This window comes from Molothrus ater, chromosome 1 (genome assembly GCF_012460135.2).
Source record: "Molothrus ater isolate BHLD 08-10-18 breed brown headed cowbird chromosome 1, BPBGC_Mater_1.1, whole genome shotgun sequence".
Lineage (NCBI taxonomy): Eukaryota > Metazoa > Chordata > Aves > Passeriformes > Icteridae > Molothrus > Molothrus ater.
Genome location: NC_050478.2, coordinates 90,836 through 114,655, shown reverse-complemented (window position 1 = coordinate 114,655; position 23,820 = coordinate 90,836). Strand labels below are relative to the sequence as shown.

The window sequence follows — 23,820 nt, the reverse complement described above, 5'->3', positions numbered from 1 at the left end:
TTGTTTAGTCTGACAAAAGGAAGAGTGAATGTGGATGTGACAGGTATGTAGAAATGCTTCAAAGCATAAACATTAGACACAAAGGACCATTAAGGACAATGTTGATAAGAGTAAATTAAAATAGTCACAAAACCCCAGAACTTGGATTTTTAGCAGCTATCCTGAAGGAATACCAAGATTTAAAGTGTTGTGCAATAAACTTATATCTGAAAGGGTTAGATGTCACATGGTTGCTGTTGATTATACATAGAATCAGAGAATTGTAGAATGGTTTGAGTAGGAAGGAACTCTCCAGCCCAACCAGTAAACCAGGTTACTCCAAGCCCTGTCCAACCTGGCCTGGAATACTTTTAGGATGGGGCAGGCACAGCTTCTCTGGAAAACCTCACCACCTGCATTGGGAAGAAGCAGTGGTTCCCTCAGCTCTGTTCTGTCAGTGAGTGACAGCAGGTGAATATTCTAGGTGCTCTTACCGAAGGCACCCCAAAGCCATCATTCTGACCACCAAATATCATGAAGATACACTTTCTGGACTAGGGGGCTGTTGGTTTGAGGGTAGTTGTTGATAGGTCTTTTTCTCTGTACCCTCAGGATTACCCACCAAGAATTCCTCTATTTAATTCACTTCTGAAAAATTCAAATCTGTATTCCCAACTCTTCCCCTTCCAGGACCAAAGTCTGACTACTAACCTCTCAGACTGCGCAGCTCTGCTCTGGCCCTGGTTAGAGGATGAGGATTGTGGCTGCTGCTTGCAGTGCTCTGGTCTTTGCTCAGATGTCTGAAGCCGTTTGTGCACAGCTGTTGCTGCACACAGTGTAGAGAGGGATGCTGATGATGGAAAAGGGGAGGTAAAGGCATGGTAGAACTAGACAGCTTACCATGAGGCTAAACAGAATTGACTAAAATATTAGTATGGTTGATGATAATTCTGATGACTCATTATTTTGTATCCTATAATATTACATACATATTTTATATATTTCTCTGTCTTTTAGCATCCCTGCTGTTGCCTTTGATTACTTTTAAAATAATCATGAAATAAGTTTCTCACTCTACCTCTTCACAATGATGATTGGAACCTTCAGAGACAGAGACAAACACTTCTCTTTGTCTTATTTCCTGCCTTCCTCCCTCCCTCCCTGATACATTTTAGAAACAAGTACTGGGAAGCTCTAACAAAGAAAGGAACCTCTGTGTTACAAAATTTCCGTTTCTGTATGGAAATAAGGCAGAAGGAATCTCTGGGAATCAGCTGGTGCTGTGTCCTGTCCGCAGTCACGATCCACACCACCTACATCAGTCTGGATAGATTCTTGTCTAACCTGTTCTCGAAAGACCTTTGGTGATGAGGAGTCCCATCCTTGCTGGACAAACTCTCTCAGAACATCTCTACCATCACTGCTGTGCTTCTCCTTAATATCTGACATAATCTTCCTGGGAGAAATTCAAGCTGTTATTTCCTGTCCTCTGTGTATGGGGAGCATCTCTTCCCTGTATTTGCAGCAGCCTTTTGGACACCTGACCACTGTTGTTTTCTCTTTATCTTGTTGGGACCTTACAGTTCCTGTCACACTTACTGACCTTCCCTAACCTTCCTGGTTTCTCCCCCATTTCCTCTGGTGCACAGAGCCCATGACAGCAAAGGTTGGTCTGGGTGAGACCCTGACAATTCATACCACGACAGAATTGCTGTGGAAGAGTCCCTCAGCAATTCTGGAAACATTAAATTTTTCAACCTTAAGGAAACGTTGAGCTGGAACAGCTTGTGGCCTGGAGAGCTCAGGGGATGGGGAGGAGAGATGGAATGAGGGAAAATTAACAATCTAGAGTACTGTTGTCAGTGCCTGTGCTGCCACCAAGGGGATGAGAGCAGTGGGGCAGCACTCTTGTAGTCTGCTGATCTTCTGGGGTTTATCTGTTTATTTTGTGACAGTGTAGTACTGTTAACTCACATTCAGCTTACCATCTATCATTTCCCCAGATGTTTTTTCTGAAAAAAAGTCTCTTCAGCCAGTTCTCCATCTCCTGTTTAGATAGTTGCTGATTTATATCCTTATGTGGAACCCTGCACTGTTTCTGATTGAATTGTGGTTTGAAAAAACAGGACATATCTCCAGGTGCTCAGGACTTTAATTTTGATAATCTCTTGTAGCAAACTTGTAACCTCTCCAAACTGTATGTTGCTAGGAAATTGAATAAGCTTGTTCTCTAAGTACATTATCCATATCGTTAATGAGACTATTGAATAATTGTGAACTCACGAACAAGTGGACATTTCTTTAGATTACCAGAGCCTCTGTCTTGGGATATTTTTTTGGTTCCAGCATGTCGTCTATGCCACATTGCATCAATTCCAAAACTGTTGCAAATATTCTAAGTTTCATTGAAAAAAGAGCGACGCTGACTTAAGTGAAACTTGGGTGAGGGAAACCACACCTGCTTAAGGCAATCAGCACCTTCATTACTTCTATAATTACCTACAGACCAAAAAATGGCGAGTAGCAGGAGACACGTCTCCATTAAACAACTTGGTTCATCTCTTTTCTAATTGGACCATCTTAGTTTAACAGCCTGAAAAGCCCTGAATAGCAGAAGTCAAAGCAGAGCACACACACCAAGAGGGCTCCCAGTGCCCCGGGAAGTACCAGGGAAGGAGATCAGCCCTTCTCTGAAATGAAGTGCTCTGGGAATGGGACATGAAGTGAGCTGAAAGTGAGTATGAATGAGGCCCCAGCATGTGCTCAGCCTTCAGGAATGAGTGGAAGAACACAAGCCTTGCCCGGAGCCCCGTGGCACAGAGAGCTTACAGGTCAGAGACAGCTGGGAGCTGCCAGGATACCTGCAGCAGTTGGGGATCACTTGGGTTAAATCAGTCACTTTTTAAAAGAACATTGACAACTATTTTCTACACTTTTATGGGGGGGGGGGGGGGAAGTTGGAAAAATAGAAAACTAAACAATTTAAAATAAAATCATATGCTGTGTGTCTTAATATGGGAAATTACATTCTTGCATGGTAACCTTCATCCTTTTGTGCAAATGCCTCACACAGTAGTTTTCCTGGACACTATTGTGAAGGGTTGAAGAATCACAGGAAATGGGTTTCATTCTCAGCTAGGTAATGTTGGGCAAGTCACTTCCATCCATTTGTACCGTATTTTCCATTTGCAAAACATAAGAGCTGCATGTGTTGATTTTTCTAAAGTGCTTGGAGAACTACCATGCTAAGAGATGAGTTTTTATTATTACAGGATTTTTAAACGTGGTGGGTTTTTTTTTTTTGTGTTTTTTTTGTTGTTGTTTTGTTTGTTTTTTTACATTTACTCAGTCAATGGCTGAAGCGAGGCTGCCATTCCTTAATTTTCAAGTGGCTGGCCCTGGAATTTGATGTTCAAGGAAACCTGGTTTTGGATGTCCGTTAAGAACATCCAGATAGATTACAATATATATGGTATGGTTTTCAGCTTAAATTACTAGCACTTCATAGCAAATGTCCTCCTGCTCCAGAAGGGACTCGGTGGCTATTGATGGAGCTCGGGGCGGCTGCGGCTCCATGCCGTATTTGCAGCTAAGTGGAAAAACAGGAGAAGCCTGAAATGCGCAGCCGAGCGCATGCTCCGGCCGGGGGACAAAGGGCCGGGGCTCGGGGCTGCGGCCCGGCCCGAGAACAGCCGGGCGTCGCTCCGTGCCGCTGCTCCGGCCGCGGGCGGTGCCGGCGCGGGAGGGGTTAAAGCGCCGCCGCCCGCGCGTCCCCGCCGGCCCGCGCTGACCTTCACGGGGCCGCGCCGGGCATGCGCGCGCCGCGCCCGGGGCTGCGCTGCGCCCGCCGCGGTTCTGCCCGCCCGGCTCGGCTCGGCCCGGCCCGGCCCGGCCCCGGGCAGGCGGATTGGCCCGGGCCGGTCCTCGCCCGCCCGCGGCGGGGCCGGGACCGTGGCAGGCGTACGCCCTGCCCGTGCCGGGCGCGCCGTTGCCATTCGGTGCCGATGGTGCTGGCGACGGAGCGCGGGGGGACGCGAGGGGGGACCGCGCGCCGCAGCCCGGAGCCGCCTCCGCCCCTGCCCGCGCCGGGCCCGTAGCGGCGGCTGCTGGAGGAGCCCTGCGGCCCGGCCTTGGTGCCGTTTCACGCGGTGGGGGCTCGCACGGCTCCCCGCCAGGGGGAAACAGCCGCACGGGCCGGGGCCGGTGCCCCTAGGGCCGAGACTGCTGAGACCGCCGGCCGGTCTGAGTGCGGCACCCACAGCTAGTACAGAGTGTGAGGAAAATGCACGATGTCTGCCCGGAGCAGGGAAGGGGCTCCCATGATGGGAACCAGCATTCCTGTGTGAGTCTGGGGTCTAAAACACTTGGCAGATACCAGCTGCATGCCGCCTTGCCAGTCACACTGGCGTTTAGAGTCGTTTAGGTTGGAAAAAGCCCTCTAGATCAAGTTAACCTGACGTGACCATGTCATATGTGCCTTTAGTTCAGCTAGAATTTAAGGAATTTTTCCAGTACAAAACAAGGCAAGGCTATGTTGATTTGTTTGGCATATTCCTTCTGAGGGGCTGAGGGGGAGCTGATAACCACACTCACCCTCCCTAAGTTTCTGTGATTCCTCGGGCTGTTGCCACACACTAGCACTTAGATTGGGGTGACCCTAAAAATCAGTGGAGGTCACTGTCCTCACCCCCATGTTCAGAAGGCCATGTGACCTTCATGGCTTGCCCTTCACTGCTAGTCAATGCAGTGTCTTTTCTGTGCTTGTTTTTATTAGTAGATGAGGGCAGAATAATTTTGTTTCTGATCTGATCCCGTTGTTTGCAGTCCTGCCAGAAAATTCTCAGCCCCTAGACAAGAATTTCAAGCAGAGGAAGAGAATAAACCCCTCTTGTAACCTGGCAACATCTCGCCTATTGCTGTGTTAAGGGAGAGCAGGGAAGATGGGCCCTCCTGTGTTAAGGAGAGCATGAAACAGAACGGTGCCCCGGGCCCTCACTGCGGGCTCGGCCATCATGGAGCAGCCGCGCTCAGCCCGTGGAATGGCTGCCGTGCTGCCGGCGCCGCCAGGGGCTGGGCTGCTGCTCTCTTCTCCCTTCCCCCTTGGGCTTCACCTTCCCAGCAGTGTCCTGGGATGTTACACGCTGTCGTGCAGGGCTTTGTGTGACAAGCAGTGAACTGCTGATGTCTTACAGCAGCTGCGGTGTTAATAATTTGTCTGCGTCTGTCAGTCAGCCTGGGGTCTCTGGAGGATCCATCACAGTGGTAGCAGAGCATCCCGAGCGTGGTCACTGGGGAGAGCTGGCGGGAGTGGGGGTGGAATCAAGCCGTGGGAGCTGCGCCGCCATGCTGCCCCCCACCCCCTTCTTTTGCTGATCTCACACGCTTGCTTTCCCGTCGCTTCCACATGTTGTCCCTCCCTGTTCCCAGCTCCGGCCTCCCGCTGCTTCTCTCTTGTCCAGAGGGGTTAGCTCTCGTCTCTCATGCTGGAAACGCTGCCAGCGAATGTTTCTGTGTGCTGCCTGCCAGGTCCCTGGGGAAAGGGCCTGGAAATGCAGTGCAGGAGGAGCAGTGGGAGCAAGGGAAAACCACTGCTCGCCTGCTGCATTTTCTAATGGGAAAACATCTCTGCGAGGTGCTGAGCTCTGTGTCACTGCTGAAGTTGCCCCCTCCCCCTTCCCCTTGTCCCAGAATTTCCCATCCCTGATGCAGAGGAGCAGAGGCTGCAGCACTACCAGGGAAAACTGAGACGTGTTTTTCAATTTGCCTCCTGCTTATCTCTGCTGTTTGGACAGAGAGGTTTAAAAAGCTGGATTTTCTGTCCCTGCAGAGTAAACAGACAGAGCCCGGCAGCACAAACTATTTCTGGCTTATCAGTGGAGGAATGCAGCAGCTGAGGCTGAGCGCGAGTGGGCCGTCAGGAAGGCCCTGAAGGGGCCCCCTCCCCACTCCGTGCTATTAGAAGTGTGAGAGCCCAGCAGGACTCAGAGGGGAGAGTTGGAGAAAAAGGCAGAAAAGGGAAAGAAAGAGGAAGAGAGAGAGTGAGAGAGGCTGAGCAGACCCTGATGGCTACAGATGAAGTTACAGGAGGGGCTCGCAAAGCTACGAAAAGCAAACTTTTTGAGTTTCTGGTCCATGGGGTGGTGAGTCGGGAAAGTTAGTGAGCTGGCTGGCTCTGAATAGAGGGATGAGTGGAAACTGGAGGTTCTGTGCTGGGCTGGATCAGCTCCTGCAGTGTGCTCCTGGGGCGCTGGTAGCTGCCTCACCAGGGGAACACTGGGGTCTGTAGAACCCCCAGCCTCTGCACCGATTCATTGTTAATACAGGCTTGTGTCTGGGGGGATGTGTGCTGTGCTTTTTGCTGTGATTCTCCATGAATGGTGAATAGCATGCTTTTCAGCCTGATCATGGTGCAGAATCTGCACTGGATCTAACCCATATGGGCTTGTAGGACACTTTGTTCTGTAATCAAACTTGTGTTTTGAAAAACAATTCTGATGAGAGCCTGATGAAGCCTTGGGGTGCTGCCTCTGGTTCTTGTCTCCAGTCTTGGCTCATTTGTATCCTCTGGCTACTTAACAGGTGACTTTCAGGGGCTTGAAGAGATTAGCTCTGCAGGTCTGTAACAGTCTATGGAAACTCACCCACGAGAGAATTTCAGGGTGCCATGCTTAATTAAAGCAGTCCTTCAGATCTTTAAAAATGTTCCAGCTTTTGTTTAAGAATCAGGTCTTCGATCTCCATTTAAGGGGAAATGCTCACCCTGTTTTGCTGCCATTGGAAATGTTCTTTAAATGACTCTAGTGTCTGAGAGCAGTCACCATTTATAACATTTGGATTTCTAGCATTGATACACATTGAACAGAAATAAGGCTGTTAAAGAGCCCAAAGGAATGTAATATTATTTGGATGCTGATATTCCCGAGTGCTTCTTTCTCGAGGATCCTGGCATCTCCTGTGACACCTTTTTGAAGACATCAGGTGGGGGCTCTTGTACAGAGGTCATAGAAACCTGTGGGGCTCCAGGCAGACTCTTGAGTTGTGTCCTTGATTCAGGCTAACTCCAGATGTGTAGGATCTCGTGTGTGTCCTTTGGATCCTGGGCATGGTGGGTCTGGCAGGGCCAGGGACTCTAAGGTGGCCTTGTGCAGAGGTGCTGTGGTGCCAGAGAACAGGAGCAGGCTGGGCGAGATTGGCAGCTGCTCGGGGTGATGGAGAAGCAGCTCTGCAGGTGGTAGCAGTGGTTTCGTTGTGGGTTTGTCAAGGTGCTCTGGAGTGTGATGGCTGTATCTGAGCAGAACCAGAAGCAAGTTGGGAGGGTGGCAGATGGGATGATTTTGCCTTTTCTAAAGTTTCCCTTGGCATTTGCACACCAGTGCTCTTCCTTTAGTATCGAGAAGAGTGGCAAAAATAGTTATGGGAATTTGCTTATTCCACATCTAGCTGGCCTTCGTGTGAAAGCAGCATGCAAGGCTCTCAAGCCTGGGAAATTTTTAATTTATACTGGAATGAATATAGCAGAACTCATTTCCATTACTCATTTGGATGCCAGGAAAGTCTGCCTTTTCTACCCTGGGAGTTTTGTTGCTAGTGGTACCTTACTTGAATGTATGCATTAGCCTGGAATATCTGTATATATCTTCCTGCTTCTTGTTGCCGAGGCTGGGGCTTCTTTGCTGTTGTCCTGGTGCCTGAACACCTCTTGTAACACCCTCTCTTTTCCTTCATTATTATCTCCTTTAGTTCTGCTTTGGTGCCTGGTTTGTTCTTTCCTTTAGTTTTTTCCTCATCTCAGGTTCATTTTGATCAAAACATGGGTTGGGGTAGTCACTCTTGCATTACTTCAAAAAGATGAAAAAAAGCTATAATTTCATTTTATCTCCAGGCCCTGGATCCTGTCAAATAAGAGAATGTGCCATGCCCGTCATTACCTTGAGTTTGCCTAGCACTGGCTCCTCTGTTTTATTACTGCCCAAAGTGTGTCAACACCTGAATTAATTCATTGAAAAATCAAGTTGCATAGCAGACTTTAGTGGAATTTCTTGGAGTCAGATTCTGCTCTAATTTCAGGGACCAATCTCTTCTTCAAATGCCTAATTTTTTTATTCTATGATAACATTATTTAATTTGGTTATTGAAAATTATTTTCTCTCCCCCTCAAAAAATGGGGAGAAGCAAACAGAGGTAGAATGTTGTGAGAAATCCTTTTTTCTTTGTTGACACTTAAATTATCAGGATAATTCTGCAGTATTTCCTATGGGCACTTAGCTCTTGGATTCACCTGATCTTTCTGGAAACATATGCTCCTTGGCTAAGGTCGCTTTGCCCTTTGCTCTCATGCACCTGATCCTGCTTTTGTGCTTTTCCATATTGCCAGCTTAGATGATGACTTCTTCCTCATTTGTCCCAGGCAGAAGGGATCCCTCTGAAAGGTGAAATCTTTCAAAGGTTAAAACTCTCAAGTGGGACGCTTCATTCTCTCCTCTTGAGACCTTGATCGTTTGTTACACCTCTGGTTAGCAGCTGGGCTTTTAGAAAGGTTAAATCTCTTTCTGTTTAGTTATTTTTGCTATGCTTTTACTCCTGTTCAGGTTCATCAACGTCCTGCACATCATTTCTGTGGGAAGAATCCCACCCCCCCCGGAAAGGCTTCATGCTGTACTTAGTCCTTTTTTGTTGTTCCTCTGTTTTTCTAGCATTTGTATGGACAAATATGGCTTTAATCACCCTATTTATGTTTATTATCTTTTTATCAATGCATTTTCTGCTCTCCAATAGTACATTTCAGGCAGTCTTTTTGACATTTCTCTAGCTGTTCAGCTGTGGCCTTGCATTTTGTTGAACGAGTTACTAGTCTTGCTGCAGGTCATTACTTTCCTCAGTTTCCTCTCTCCTCTAGTCCCTACCATAGGCCTCATTGCTGGCTGGATCCCTTAAATGGTTCCTGCCCGTGTCTCCCTCCCCTGCTTTTTTCTTTGTTTCTTTCTCTTTTGTCTTTTTCTTACTCAAACAGGTATCTGCCTGTTTAGTCTTGAGAAGGTCTGTGGTGCTGGTCTTGTCCAGACAGCTGTCCTCTTGTGACTGGGTTGCAGGAGCCTTTGCTTGGTGCCTTGTGCTGGTGACCTTGGCTGTGTCATCTGCACACAAGAACCTGCTGAGAGGTTCATTTTCTTCTCCCGTTGTTCTGACCTTTTTCATCTGCTGCTGTGTCCTTTTCCTGTTCCCACTTTATCTTCCTTCCAAAGCCAATCTTCTTGCCTTTTATCCACCAGATACCCCTGGAAAGGTCTATGTGCCTTTCTTAACTCTGGAGTCATAGCTGTATTTGCAATGTGCTTGCTGTCAGTTCAAATCACCTTCTTTTTCCCATAGTGATCTTGGTCTTTGTCCTCTCTGCTATGCTTAGGAAGCTCTCTATGGCAATATCAGTCCTTATCCATATTTATTTTCTGCTAATAGGTGTTATTTCATTGTCCCTGTTAATCTCTACAGTTTAATGTTAGTTCCACTCCGAGATTGCTAATTCATACAAACCTGTGTGTCAGTGATGTGACTGCTTTCCTTATCCTCAGCCCTCTTTTTGTTTGGCTATCTACTTCTCAAATTTGGTCTTAGGATTTTATGGTGAATACATAAACTCTCTCATATGAAATGGCATTTACAGCAGAGAAAGAAGAGTGTCAGAGCATTGCCAGCATGTAAACAAATATTTAATATATATGATAAATAACTAGTCAGTGTTAGAACAGACTAAACAACAGGTCTGATGGTTATGGAGGATCTATAACAGATTTATCAGTGATTGGGAAAAAGGAGTAAACAAGGAATTTCATATATGACTTTTGCATCTCCTGATACAGGGTGGGTTTAAATGAAATGTCACTCTTCAGGAGAAAGGTCTGGATGTCCTGTGAGCTGCCTAGTGTCTAACTAATAAGAAATCACACAAACTGTTAGCCTGATTGGAAGGTGGGGCAGGGAATAATGCAGAAGCAATTGTAAATCCGTGGCATATGCTTAACAATAATGTTTTTCTGGTTTTGTCATCTGTATGACTAAAAAGCCAAAGTACTGGAAACTCAGAGGGCAGTAGTAGTGGGACACCTCTGAAGGTTTCATCAGTGAGGGAATAGGGGTATTTTTGGTTTTATTTATAATCTCTAAGTATAGAGACTGATTATGTAAATATGTAAAATCTCTCTCATTGGAGGCTCTTGGATTCTGGTTAAAGAAGTAAACATCTATCAAAGATGATGGAGGTACCGGTAGTACTTCTTTGAGAGGAGGAAGAACTGCATGACCTCGAGGACTCATATTTCAGTATATTATAAAAATTATGGAGGTTTTATTAAGATGGGAAAAACTAAAGATATTTTCCCAAAATTGAATGGTGTTTTTAGTTTGTGTGTTTAGTTTTCTGTTTTAGTTTTAAGTGAATAAATGTGACTGTTCCTCCCACTCAGTCACAGGGTTGTAGAGATCACTACTGGCAATAGTAAGGTGCAGAGAGTATGGCCAAGTTTGAAAAAAGTAGAACTTTGCTAATGAAAAATATCCTACTAATTTTTCTTTTGTCATGGGTGTAGGTACTGTCTTGTCAGAGCATAAGCCAGCTAACACTGGAATGGCTAGAAAAGAGCCTCATGAACTGTTTGTTTTGGACAGTTTGTTCCACTCTCTACCACAGAGCTCCCTGCGTGCTTCTCTCTGCAAGGGCATCCTCAGGGAATGGGCCTGGAATGGAGGCACTGCTTTGCTGTGTGCATGTTCCCTGTTGTGGTCAGCAAGGAGGTGTTTGGGGCAACCTGGACAAATCTAGAAACCTTACAGCAAGGAATTTGATTGGGAAGGTAGTTGCAGGGGACAGCTAGAGTGAAAACCTTGTACAATGTTCAGCCATGTGAGCAAGCTGCTGGTAGAGATTGAGGGCTTGTCCTTTTCTAGTCGTGGACTGATGTCAGACTGTCAAACAGAAAAAGGTTGATGCATAATGAAGGAAATAAAATCATAAATGCTAGTCAAGGCTTTGAGATCAATGTGATTTTGTGCAATGTGGGCTTGTTAAACAATGGAGGTGTATGGATACAATGGATCTGTGAGATGTTTGAATTGCTCTTCTCTTTCTAAAAAAAAAAATACTGTAGGACTATGAAAATAGTCAGATGATCGTTTCGTTCAGTATCCCGCGCAGAATGGGGGCAGTGAAGGCAGCATGGAAGTGCAGGAACAAGGCAAAACCTTGGTGATCCTTCATACAAATACTCTGATTTGGAGCTTGGGAGCTTTCTGACCCGGAGCTGCCCTCTGTGTAGTGCCTCTATGTGGATTTTATTTATGGATGTTAGTCTAATGCTATCTTCCTGAACCCTTCTAAGCTTCTAGCAGTCAGTGTTTTGTGTCAGACATTTTTTCAGCTTATCTTGCATAAGGAATTATCTGATCCTGCCAACTGTTGTTTGATTATTGTAAGGGAAGAGACAACAAGCTCTTGACCAGCTTCTTCTGTCTACAAGCCAGTCATGGTGCTGCAGAGGTCTGTTGTTCCTCTCCCTCCCCAAGCCATACTTTTCAAGAGGTGCATTCTGGTCGTTCTTCACACAAAATCCCTTCTATACATTAGATCACAGCAATGGTATGATGAGATGAGTGGTGGAACTCAAAGCTGGTCTGTAAGGTTTATTTGTTTCAATTCCAAAGATTTTCTTGGTTTTTTTCTTTTGGTTGCATCCAAGTGCACCACTTGAACATAGTGGCAGATTATTCTGAACTGTGAGCAGACATGCATGAAATAGAACTGAACTTAATCTCATGTTCCAATTCTGTAAATGGGATGTTTTCCTAGTTAAAGACTTCTGGATTGTTGTGAATATTATATTGAAGTGTGTGGTACCTGGAACACTTGGACTTACAGACCGAGAGCTTTTGGGAAATGGAGGAAGGTGAATATGGCAGGAAGCAAGAACTGCGATAGTGATGTTCCAGCTTACTAAGCCTCTAAAAGATTCATAGACATTGAAAAGGGGAACTCATGAAGTAGCATCTGTATTTTTGAAGAGGAGAGAAGCCTTGTACCAGTTTTATTTGTTGCACTTCTAAGAGCCCATTTTGAAACAACGCATCCAGTTTGGAAACCATTTGTGCAGTCAGAAACTTGTTGCCATCACACAGTATCAATCTAGTCTACATTTCTTAAGGGTTCCGTGTACTTCTAGTTACTCACTCTTACTTCCAGAAAGCATCAGATATCTCCTCTTGCTTATGTTTTTGCCCTATAGAAATCATAGAATGATTTGGATTAGAAGGGACCTTAAAGATCATCTTGTCCCACCCCTCTGCCATGGGCAGGGACACCTTCTGCTAGACCAGATTGCTGCAAGCTCCATCCAGCCTGGCTTTGAACACTTCCAGAGATGGGGCAGCCACAACCTGGGCCTCATGACCCTCATAAGTAAAGAATTTTCTTCTAATCTAAACCTACTATCTGTCAGTATGAAGCCCTTCTCTCTTGTTCTGTCACTCCAGGCCCTTTTAAACTGTCTCTCTCCATTTTTCTTGGAGGCTCTTTTTTAGTTAAGAAATGTGCTGTTTGTATACTTGGTGGTGGTGGTGGTTATTCTCAGAATCTGTCAGTGTCTCTGTTAACAAGAAGCTGGTGGCTGTTCCCCACGAGCCAGCCATAAGAGCCACGTGTGTGGTGCTGAGGTGGATGGAGTCTGCCAGGACAGGAGATTGCTGTAGGTGCAGCCCAGCACTCAGCTGCAATGCAGCAACTCCTGGCTCTCTCTTCAGTCTTTCTGAGGCCTCTTGTGGGTGTTCTTGCTTTACTTTTCTTGACGCTTTCTTTTACTTTCACCTGTCAATTCTCCAGGTTATTTTCCTCTTACTGGTCTGTCCAGACAGGACTCCTTTTTTCTGCTTCTGTGTTTTGACTGCTGTGATGCACATCCCCTGAGAAAAGACTCCGCAGCAGAAGAACATAGAAAAACACTGCTCCAATGTTGTCTTGTTACTGCTGTCAGACAGAAGTTCACTTAGGGATGCCAGAGAGGACAAAGGCAGAGCTCTGATGTGACAGGAAGTTCAGGCAAGGAGGGCAGCAGGCAAGCCGAACACGGCCTAGGGAGCTGATCAGTGGACAGCAGTGAAGGGCTCTGGGGCAGGTGTCAGGGGTGGTGCTCTGCTGCACTCACAGCATGCTCAGGTTTGAACAGCTGCAGCCAGAGCAGGGCTGGGCTGTGCACATGGACACAGGCAGTCAGCAGAACTCTTGGGGACCAGTATACCTGCATGAACTCGGTGCCTTTGTGTCTTTGCCTTGATGCTGTGCTGCTCTGTTTTCTGCTTCACCTTCTCAGAGCTGTGAGAGTGGTCCTTTCAGCTGGGGACAGGCTGTGGTCTTTCTCATTTCCTACGGCCAACAGTGGTTTTGCCCTCGGTCCAGTGAGGTGTTTGTGCAGAATAATATATGCAAATGGAATCAATGGAGGTAAAAAGGAGATAGGACTGTGGGTACAAACAGAGATGGGTCAGGGATGGGGGCCTCAGGTAGATGATTTTCCAGGAAGGAGGATGTATCAGTGCTGTTTTGCGCTGCAGTATTTCCTATGGATGCTTCTTGTTTATGATAGATTCCATCCTGCTGAGGAAGAGGGGGAAGAGACAGATCCTGACCTGTAGGTAGATGCACCTTCAAGATCTCTTTCAAAAGCCGTAATGGTATTGGAATACTCTTTAGTATGAGGACTTTTCTTTTTTAATGTCACTATTATGAAAAATTTTAAGTATTGTCCATCACTCTCTTGTATCACACTTGTGTTTGAGAGCAAAATAAGCTTTTAGGTATGGTGAGATACTGCTTGTGTGTTCTTCTTTTATCAAAGTTTAAATAGATAAAGCATTTCTGTATCTTGGGAGTCTGGTGGGCTTGCAGAAGGAAGACAGTTGCACAGTTGCATAGTGAGTAATACTTTATCTGTGAGTGATTTCAGAGATAGGAACATGAGAACAGGCGAAGGAATGAGGCGGTCAAGGGATGAGATTGAACGTTCTTTTGCTAGAGCTGCCTCTCTTTTCTCATGTTTGTCCTTTCTCTGTGTCTCTATTTTAGTGCTTAACGAAGGAACTGAAGGAAGTTCAAAAATGTAAGACCAAGACTGAGAGTAGATTTGGCTTGCTGACCTTGTTCTTCAAGCCCTGAGTTGTCCTTTAGAGCAGCACCAAAGTGGCCCTTCAGTTTTGTCCATGTAGCCAGTCAGTCTCCGTGAGATGTCTGTGCTCAGGATCTGGGCTCTTCTGAGTGACTGTCAGCTGTCCCCAGCTGACTGACAGGCAGCAGCTGGCCCAGTGCTCTGCCCTTTGCTGGAAGGAGGCCACAATGTGTGGCTTGACACATGACACATCTTAAGTGCAGGCTCAAGAGAGGAGCATTTTCTGGGCCATTTCTGTCCACTGACTCTGCCTGTGTCAGAGGGTTGGGGCTCATGCATGGGAACAGAGAGCCCTGTTCTCCTCCAGCTGTTCTGGGGCTCCAGGCTCACGGCAGAAGGCATTTGGAGCTTTGCACAAAGGTGCAGTTTGGTCTGTCTGCTGCTCTCTCCGTGGCCACACCTGCCATTGCTTTCTAACATGGACACTTGCTGAATTCACCCGCGTGGATTCCTGTGCTGGTGACTCTCCTCCCTCCTGCCTTGCTGCTCTGTCCGTGCCAGTTATAGCCCATATTGGTTCTTTGCTGATCATCCATTCCTCTCCTTTCTCCAGTTTCCTTTATAGATACAAGCATGAGGAATATCTCAGACTTGTGCTGATCAGGGAGGGCGTTGAGCTGGGGCTTTGGGAGCTATAGTGGATTTGGATGGTCAATTTGGAGATGCGGGTCCAAATTATTTTTAGAACTATCTTTTATTATAATACATATATAAATATTTAGAAATCATAGAAATTATGAGATAAAGATGATATAAACTTTTTAAAATAATGATATATGTTGACTGTGCATTGAATATTTTCTTCCCACCCCCAGCAGACTGGCTTGCATACCCTCAGGGGTGCACATGTCCACCTCATTTTGGAGTCCAGGAGTGTATTTCTCCCAAGTGCTTTCACAGTCTGCAGCTATTGAGCCAAGTATGTCTTCCACGTTGTAAGCACCCTTTTGGAAGAGGGTTCCACAGGTTGATACCCACAGTGTGACAAACTCACTTCTCCAGTGGTCTGTGAGCCTGACCCCTCTGCTGGTGGCTAGGGTTTGCTATTCTGGCAGGGGCAGTGAACACTCAATACCTGACTGTCCTCCCCAGGCCACACGTAGTTCTGCAGAGCTCTGGCAAATGCCCCTTTAAATCACCTTGGATCACCTCTTTCCAGATGAAAAGTCACAATGTATTTACCTTTACTTCCCTGGATGCAGTTCCATATGCTCAGAATTTCTGTGCCATTCATTGTCCTTGTTTCAGCTCTGCTCTGCTGAAACAAGGAGAGCTGCAGGAGCCAGAGCTGCGCACAGAACTTCATTTGTAGACACACCATGGCCATGGCACACTGATATCCTCTGTTCCCTCCACTCTTATTTCTTTTCTTTATGATTTATTTTGACCTCTAGTAACCAGTGAACCAATATTTTCTGGAAGTGTCTGTTTAAACAAGGTTCTGCTGGACAGCAGCTTAGGACCCATTGCTTTGTCTGTGATTCTTGGATTGTTTTTTCCCCTTTTGTAATTCAGTTCAATATGCCTTGAACTACATTTGCATCTTCCTTTTAAGCATTCATTCTGTCTCATAAAGTCCATCTGCAGTTCTTGAAGCTGGCCTTCGTCCTTATCAACATGAATAACTTAGCATAAGCAACAAACTTCTTCACTTCATTGGGTTTTCCTGGCTTTTTTGGTTCTTTTTTTTCCCCAGGTTGTTTTAAATATCCTGAAAAGGAGATGTCCCAGTAGAAGTTTACATGTGCCTTTCTTTTGTTTTCAGAACCAATCACTTTTGCCTCACTTCTATCCTTTAACCAATTGTTTATCCATAATGGATGCCATTGCCTCTTGGTTTCCTTAAAAGACGTTGTAGAGGGACTTGGCTTTCAGAGGGCATTTGCTGTATGGTTATTCTTATTTTCATCCTGGTTCAAATGCCTAGAGAGAGTGTGTGTCTGTCATTTTTGCATGTATGTGGACATATATATATTGATAATTCTCATTATGAGACTAAGCTCATCTCTCTGGTTTGAATTGCATTTTACAGGCAGTCATTATTTTACTGGTGGCTTTCTTTGATGGCTATAAGCTTTTAGAATTCAGAATTGAATTTACTGGGTGTCTTGTGCAGCATTAAGCTTGTGATTTGACCCAGTGTCTCTCAAGAGCATGCAGAAGACAGCATAAATGCCAGAGCTTTGGAATGCCTACAGGGGCTGCTGACAAACTACCACATCCATTTCTTTTTTTTTAAATTTTATTTTAAAGTCTTGATCAGAGACATGACCTTTTTTATAAAGGATTTGTGTTGCGTTATGAATTTACACTGCTCTCTGGTGTAGGCGAAGTGAAGGCTCTCAATGGGAAATGTTTATCCTGGTGCTTTGCCTGGGCTGGTTTGTCTGCCGCTGCTCAGAGCCGCCTGCTCTGAGTGCAGTGCAGCGCATGCAGCGGAGCGTGCTTGGAGCAGCATGTGAGCTGCAGCAGTGTGGTACTGCTCAGCAGTGCAGTGCATGCAGCAGGAGCGTGCTCAGAGCAGCATGTGAGCTGCAGCAGTGTGGTACTGCTCAGCAGTGCAGTGCATGCAGCAGGAGCGTGCTCAGAGCAGCATGTGAGCTGCACCACTGTGGTGCTGCTCAGCAGTGCAGTGCATGCAGCAGGAGCGTGCTTGGAGCAGCATGTGAGCTGCACCACTGTGATACTGCTCAGCAGTGCAGCGCATGCAGCGGAGTGTGCTTGCAGCAGCACGTGAGCTGCACCGCTGTGAGCTGCGTGTTGCTGCCATGGGCTGTTCCCATCCAGGCTGGAGGTAGAGCTTTCAGCTGTGACCTGGTCTGGGTATGCTGCTGAGCACTGAGTGTTTTCCCAAGCCTAGTGCTATGCCTCCCTGTTTCCTGTGTGCTTTATCCCTGAATACCTGTCCCTGATACTTACGATGCACCAGTCACAGAGCGCGCGTGCTTTGTATTGCTGCTCAGCGCTCATCAGGGCGCTCAGAATGGGGAATCTGTTGGGGCCTGTGGCACAATAAGGTACAAATGTCTTGGCAGCTGCAGAAAGGGGAACCAAACGGGCTTTTCTTTCTGTTTCGCTTTTCCTCCAGCGCCCTGGGATGCCATCAGGAGCTCGAATGCCCCATCAGGGGGCTCCCATGGGTCCTCCAGGCCCCCCGTATGTCGGAAGCCCCTCGGTGCGACCCGGGATGCCCCAGACTGTGATGGAAACAACAAGAAAACGCACGGCACCACAGCAGGTCCAGCAGCAGCAGGTGCAGCAGCAAGTGCAGCAGCAAGCTACTCAGAACCGAGCTAGGAGGTGAGTGTTCTGGAAAGAAAACACAGGAGGACAATTTGAGGAAACAAAGATGGCACCTGTTTAGCAGTAGATAAGACTTTTAAGAACAAATAAGACAGAATAGAAGATCTATGCACTGACAGTTTTTTAAGCAGGAAAAACATTAGTAAATTTTACCTTTTTTTTGTTTGTGAATGGTCTTCAACGAACCAACCTTTAATAATGTCTGGTTTTGTAGTTATTCTGCTTTTACTTTGCAGGTGTGTCAGGCCATAAATTTGTCGAGTATGTTTAGCCTTTAGGATTAATGAACACCTCTCTTCTAACATAGTACAATTATTGTATTATTTGTTGCCTGTTCTGTATAGTTGCTCTGATTTCTGACTGGCTAACCTAGTAGCTTGTAAATGACACAAGTGGAAAAAACTTTGGTTTGTCATGTGAATGCTTGTGCTATGGTCACTCAAAAGAGTGGTCATAGAACTTGCAGTTGTCCCAAGTGTTTTTACATATAAAGTAAATAAATATGCACTGGAAGTAATTTCATAAAATTAGAGGGATTTCTGTGTGGAACTTCCTTTTTGAAATATGCCCACCTTGCACATTGCTGAATACATTCTGTCTTAAATAGGTTAACTAATTTCTTTTTGCAGCACATTAGACCTTATCAGTCTTGAGTGTTGAGTGGGATCCACACGCACATAGGGTGCAGTCATCTGTGTGGGCTGCCTTTTGCAGAATCATTATAGATGTATACACAGCTTCAGGCAGTGTTCTGGTGGGTCAGGGAATCCAGCCGGAGGTAAAACATGACTCTCTAAGCTCAGTTCTTCAGCAGCCCTGCTCTGTCCAGGTTATATACCTTGGATCAGCAAGCCAGATTTGGGAATGCTTGTGTCTGGGATGCATCTGGAAAGGACACTGATCTTGGGAGTATTAATACATTACAATTGAAAAGGTTGAACACAGAAGGAATGTGTGTGAGTGCAGCATGTGAGCACAAGCAGTGCATGAACCTCTTGGAGACCTTTCCCAGCACCAGCCAAAATGCACATTCTGTAGCACCTCCCAGGAGGTTCTCCAAGAAACTGCACAAAATAATGCCACAAAATAATGCCCATGCTTCAGGTCCTAGGGTGGATATAACCCGACATATTGCCCCTGCTGGATAATTAAGCTAAAGTTTAGTCACTAACTAGTTTCCAGGGAGCATTAGAGGACAGTATTTGCTAAAAGCTGGTGGCCTGATTCACAGAAAAAAGTTCCCCTCCCTTGTTTTTAACTTCAGTGTTTCTAGTTTGAGACCCAGCAGTGATCTCTACTGCCTTGAGCCCAGTTCACATCAGTGCTGCCTGGGTACTCAGAGTTTCTCTGTTTCTTCTGCCATGCCTTCCCTTCAGATATTGTATTGAACGTTTTCCTTTTTTTCATTTCCACCTCCTTGTGGTTTCCCATTATGTGTTTTTCAGGCACACTTTTCTGGCACCTTGGGTCCAATTCTGGGGGTAAAATGAGTTCCATGTTTCTTAGCATGGCCCAAGAAAGTTGCCCTTGTCCTTTCTTCAGTGGAGACAAAAATCTCATTTCTGTAAGAGATTATTGAAGAACTGGTTGAGATCCAAATTGTTTGGGGGTGTTGCTTTGTTTTTTTCTTGCTTTTTATTTGCAAGCCTATGGGGTTGTTGCAGGTATCCCAATCCCTTTGGGAGGCTGGGGGTTGCTCAGCCCTTACTTCCAGATTCTGTGAAGTGTTTCGGTGCAGGTTTCATTTTGTGAGCGGTGGAACGTGTTGGAGTTTGACACTATGTGACATTCCATTCCCATTATTCCTACACTTCTAAAAGGGACATTGTTCACCTATTAAGTTGGGTGTAACTGAATTTTCTGTCCACTGTACCTCCAGGCACAAAGACTTCCTCAGCCGTGGCTTATGTGGGCATGGGGAAGAGTCTTAAGAATCTGGTATTTCAGCCCTGGCTCATTATTAACAAACATAGGAAGAGACCATGCCGCATCAATGCATGGAAACACGGCTGATGACTTCCAGTGTGGAAAGGAGGGGTGTCTTTGTGACATGGCAGAGTGGCAGCAGCTGGTTTGCTGTCTCCCATTTGTCCGTCACAGACAGAGTGATTAATCTCCTGCTTAAGATAAAGGCCTTACAAGTTAAAGAGATGGAACCTGAATTCCCTCTTGGCCTCTGTTAGAGAAAGCTGGGTGACAGGTTTGGTGGGCATGAACAATTCTTAGAATCTGAAGGCAGTCTTCCCGACAGCAGCATTTCTCAGGCACACGCAGATTTGTGTTTATGTACATGAGTACAGGTGTGTTTTTAAAAGCATAGCTATAGAAATGTGCCTGTGTATGGGTACGGACACAGTATGTATACACACTGCAGGCACACATACATCTTCCCACTTCTGTGTTCATAAAGATGAAAAAATGTGGAAATGTAAGGTCTTCCACCTTTATCCATCACTCATGCAAATATGATAAGTAAAACAAGTGTGTATGTACATATGAAGGAAGGGTGTGAGTATGTGTGTGTTTTCATACATCATATGAAATACATATATATGTGTGTTCTTCAGCACTTAATTTTGGGCATGATGGAATAAATGCATGTTGTCTGTTTGAAGAAGTTGACGTGCCATGTGCAGGCTCTCAGCCACTCAGATGTGCACACGTGTAGGTGTGTCTGTGCACGCCACATGTGAGACTGTCCTCTGCATGCTCGTCTGTACCCAGGAGCAGTGTGTGCACATGCACTGCCATATATTGCCGCCCTGCACCACAGAAGATGCTGTGATCAAAGAACTTACAGACTTCTTTCCAGCATGCATAACAGACAGCCCTGATTTGTTCTTACCTAACTGCCTCCCCAGGCTGCTGAGAGAAGGGGTACAAGGTCCTGGGCATGGGTGAGACCCTTTTGCTGATGCATGCACAGCTGTGCACCAGCATGTGGAGATGTCAGGATAATTTAGCAGGTGGCCTCGTTACTCCTAGATCTGTCACCATGGTAACGTGTTTTTTTCTTTAAAAAATGTACAGTGCCAAGAGGAGGAAGATGGCTGACAAAATTCTCCCTCAGAGGGTGAGTCGCTTTCATTTCCTATTCCCTTCACAATCAGTTCAGCATCTTAGTGTAATTAGAGGAATTTTAGAAAATTCTTTCACTTTTTGTTTAAAAATCTAATTAAAAAGTAAGTAGGCAGTGGGTGCAAGTGGAGAGCAGGCTGGGCTGGGGGCTGGGAGCGGAGCAGCCCGGCCTGCGCGGCCTCGCGCCTGGGTTAGCCGAGCCAGCACTGCCGCTTGCTGGAGGCTCCGCGGCGCTGGGCTGCCAGCGCGGCCCTCGGGGCTCACACGGCTCCTGCTCCTTGCTGAGCCTGGCCAAAACCTGCTCCACAGTGTGCTGTACCTCTGGGGCTGGGCTCAGACTCAGGTTCCTGGCCCAGTGGAGCTGCCAGGTTATGACTTTTATGGTTGTGTCACCATAGGGCTGAAGTGAACCTGTGTAAACAACAGAGTCCGAGGGGTCGGTATTGTCTGGAGAGTTACTAATTCTCTTATCCCTGGGGATATGTCTGGCTTCTGGTGTCTGCCTATGTTTGATCCTCAGTGCATCTTCTACTTCCTTTCTAAACATTGGGATTTCTCTCTGCTCTCCTCTCTCATTATTCCCATACTTTTCTTTTTCTTTATCCTCTTCAGTACAGTTCACAAGAAACTGCTTGGTCCCTAAAGGCTTCAAAATACATACCTTTGTCACATCCTAATCTAAGTTGCTTTGACTTCTGGTGCTTTTTCTGGACTCAGAATCCCTTGGACAGGTGTGTCCTTTTCCTCCATATCCTTTTCAAGTTTTCAAGCTCCACTGCTAAAGTGAGCCCAAACTTGCTGGCACACTCCAAAGTCACTTCTGTGACATTTCACAGGTGTCTACTACCAGCCATCCAAAGAGGTGAGCCCAGTTTGGTACTCCTGATGCTATGCTATCACTTCTTCTCTTGTTATTCCTGCCACTTTCTGGAAGCAGAGCCTTTCATATGTAAGCCATTAGATCTCTTATGTTGCTGTCTTGAAAGGACTAAGCTACCATTAAACCCAGACCTTTGAATGACTTGCAGCCTCCCTGGTAATTCTGTTGAAGCCTCATTCCTGCTCTGCTGGTGGTCTGTACCTTTTCTATAATGAAGGCTAAGTTTCTTGTACTGTCAGTTTTGTCTGTCCCACACAAACTGTTTTCATAGACAATGATACATCCTGAACAGTGAGGCTTTTGCTAGAAATAAATGACCATTTCAAGATGCTTTTAGTTTTGTTTTGGGTTGGTTGGTTGTGGGAGTGTCTATATTTTCAGTTTTTATTTTGTGTGTTGCCTTCATAAGATTAAAAGGTGTAAGAGGTAATCAAACTTTTTTGCCAGCAGAAGATCACTGACTCTGTTTACCAAGTCCATGATAATTCTTTAATAGGTAGAGCCTTACATAGGTGTGCCAGAAATCTCTACAGATGCTTTCAGAGCCATGCTGTCACCAAATATTCTTGCTTTTCAGTATCTCTGTTGCTGCCAGCCAATAGCTTTAACTGATGGAGTAATAAGGCATTTGCTAGAAGTCTCCTCTGCAGTGGGGTTTTTATGAGTGCAGCTGCAGTAGTGGTATCAATGATGTGACCTCTGTCTGGGTTAAGGTACTCTCTTAGGCAGCAGTTAGTGTCAGGAATCCCTTACACCATCTGTGGGATGAAGAAATGCTGTGCACATCATTGTCCTGTCAAGTGGAAGGTGTGCACTGGTGGCTGTGGAATGCATGTGAAACATGGGTAAAACAGTTCCAGCTTTCTGGAACTACCTACGGAATGTTTTCCGGCCAGTCAGCATCTGTTACCCACAGATTTTTTGCAGACTCTTGTTTATGTTTTCTGGGAACTTTGAAGGGAAGAGGGGAAGACATTAAATACATTTGACTCTTGAAAATGATCTTATGTAGTAGTGGAAAGGAGGTGGGTTCTCACTGTTCCTCGCTGCGATAATGACTCAGCAGTTGGCACAGGTAACCTCCTGTTGGATTTCCAGGCTCTCTGGTCAAGCCTGTGCCATAATCCCGGAGCATTTTGCTGGCTGCAGAGGTTCACTGAGCCACTCTAGGTCAACTATTTGAGAAGGATTTAATTTTGCAGGAATATAATGGTATGAAAAATTCAGCCCAGCAAACTTTGCAAGTAGGAAGTTTGGATTAGGGAACTGCATGGGACATTCTGGCACTTGCAGTCTGATTCCCTCTGTCTTGGAAGCCATGACACAACTGCCACTTCAAGACTAGTTAGGTTCCTTACCTGAAACATACTTTTGATCTGGCAGCTTGGGGTTTTTTTTGTTTTGCTAGGCTTGGCAAGGGAATTACTTTCAGTTTGCCAAGTTAGAGAGGCTCCTCTCTTGAAATCCTCTTAGTCATTTGTTTTCTCTGATCCTGGTTAGATTAATGTCTTTCAAACCTCTTTAAATCAACCTCTCAAGAAACCAGAACTATACATAGTATTACAGATTGCCGGTATTCACCATGCTTGAATGCTGCTCCTGCATTTTTAGCTCTATTGGAAATAGCACTACAAATTGGGATTGCTGTGCTTTTTGGGTTGTTGTTGTTCGTTGGTTGGTTGTTTTTGTTTGTGGGGTTTTTTGGGTTTTTGTTGGTTTTTTTTTTGGCCTTTCCACATTGATACAGCCTCTGGTCATTCTGTGGTTGGCTAATACAAGTATTTCTACTTTCTGTCATATGCAACTGATGAATTCCCATATTAGAGCAGGATTTAGACTCTGAGGCATGATCCTGTGTGTTGTAATGCTATATATGATCCCATCTCCATTATACAGTTCTGAGCTTCCTTACATTCTCTGTACTGTCCTCTTCCTTGCAATGACAGTGACACCCAAATTTAGCATTACTAAGTTTTCTTGGCATACTTCTCCTTTTTTGTACAAGAACACTTTTTTCCTACGCCAGGTCTTGCTCCAACCCCCATTTTTCAGTCTTTAGGAGTGTGTGTCTTTATGACTGTATGTCAAATGCTTTACTTAAATGCAAGTTGATTCTATTGACAGCATATATTTTGTCTAAAATGCAGTTTTAACACAAGGACTTTGGTTACGCTCACATTGACATACTGTAACATAACAAGGCTTAGAATTTTTTATAGAGTATTTAACATTGACTCTAGTTCTGTCCAGCAGGCTCTTTCCTGCCCTATTTTCCTCACTTCTGGATCTTTCCCTTGTTCACACTTGGCTGTCGCTGAAATCCTCATTCAGTTTTGGAGAAGTTCACAGGCATCTTCATTCATGGCTGGGTTCCTA

At 45.6% G+C, this 23,820-nt stretch overlaps 1 protein-coding gene across 4 annotated transcripts in view; it reads left to right on the top strand.

Annotated features, from left to right (window-relative positions):
* Positions 1-23,820, top strand: part of SMARCD3 (SWI/SNF related, matrix associated, actin dependent regulator of chromatin, subfamily d, member 3) — a 75,696-nt gene that overhangs the window by 19,164 nt on the left and 32,712 nt on the right. For 3 of the 4 annotated variants that reach the window (XM_036400275.2, XM_036400284.2, XM_036400265.2), the window contains exons 3-4: positions 17,272-17,483; positions 20,517-20,559. In XM_036400275.2, the coding sequence (XP_036256168.1) occupies positions 17,281-17,483; positions 20,517-20,559 (246 nt within the window). In that variant the 5' untranslated portion in view covers positions 17,272-17,280. Of the gene's footprint in view, positions 1-5,981; positions 6,120-17,271; positions 17,484-20,516; positions 20,560-23,820 lie in introns of those variants that run through there. The other variant, XM_036400257.2, reaches the window with a different exon arrangement.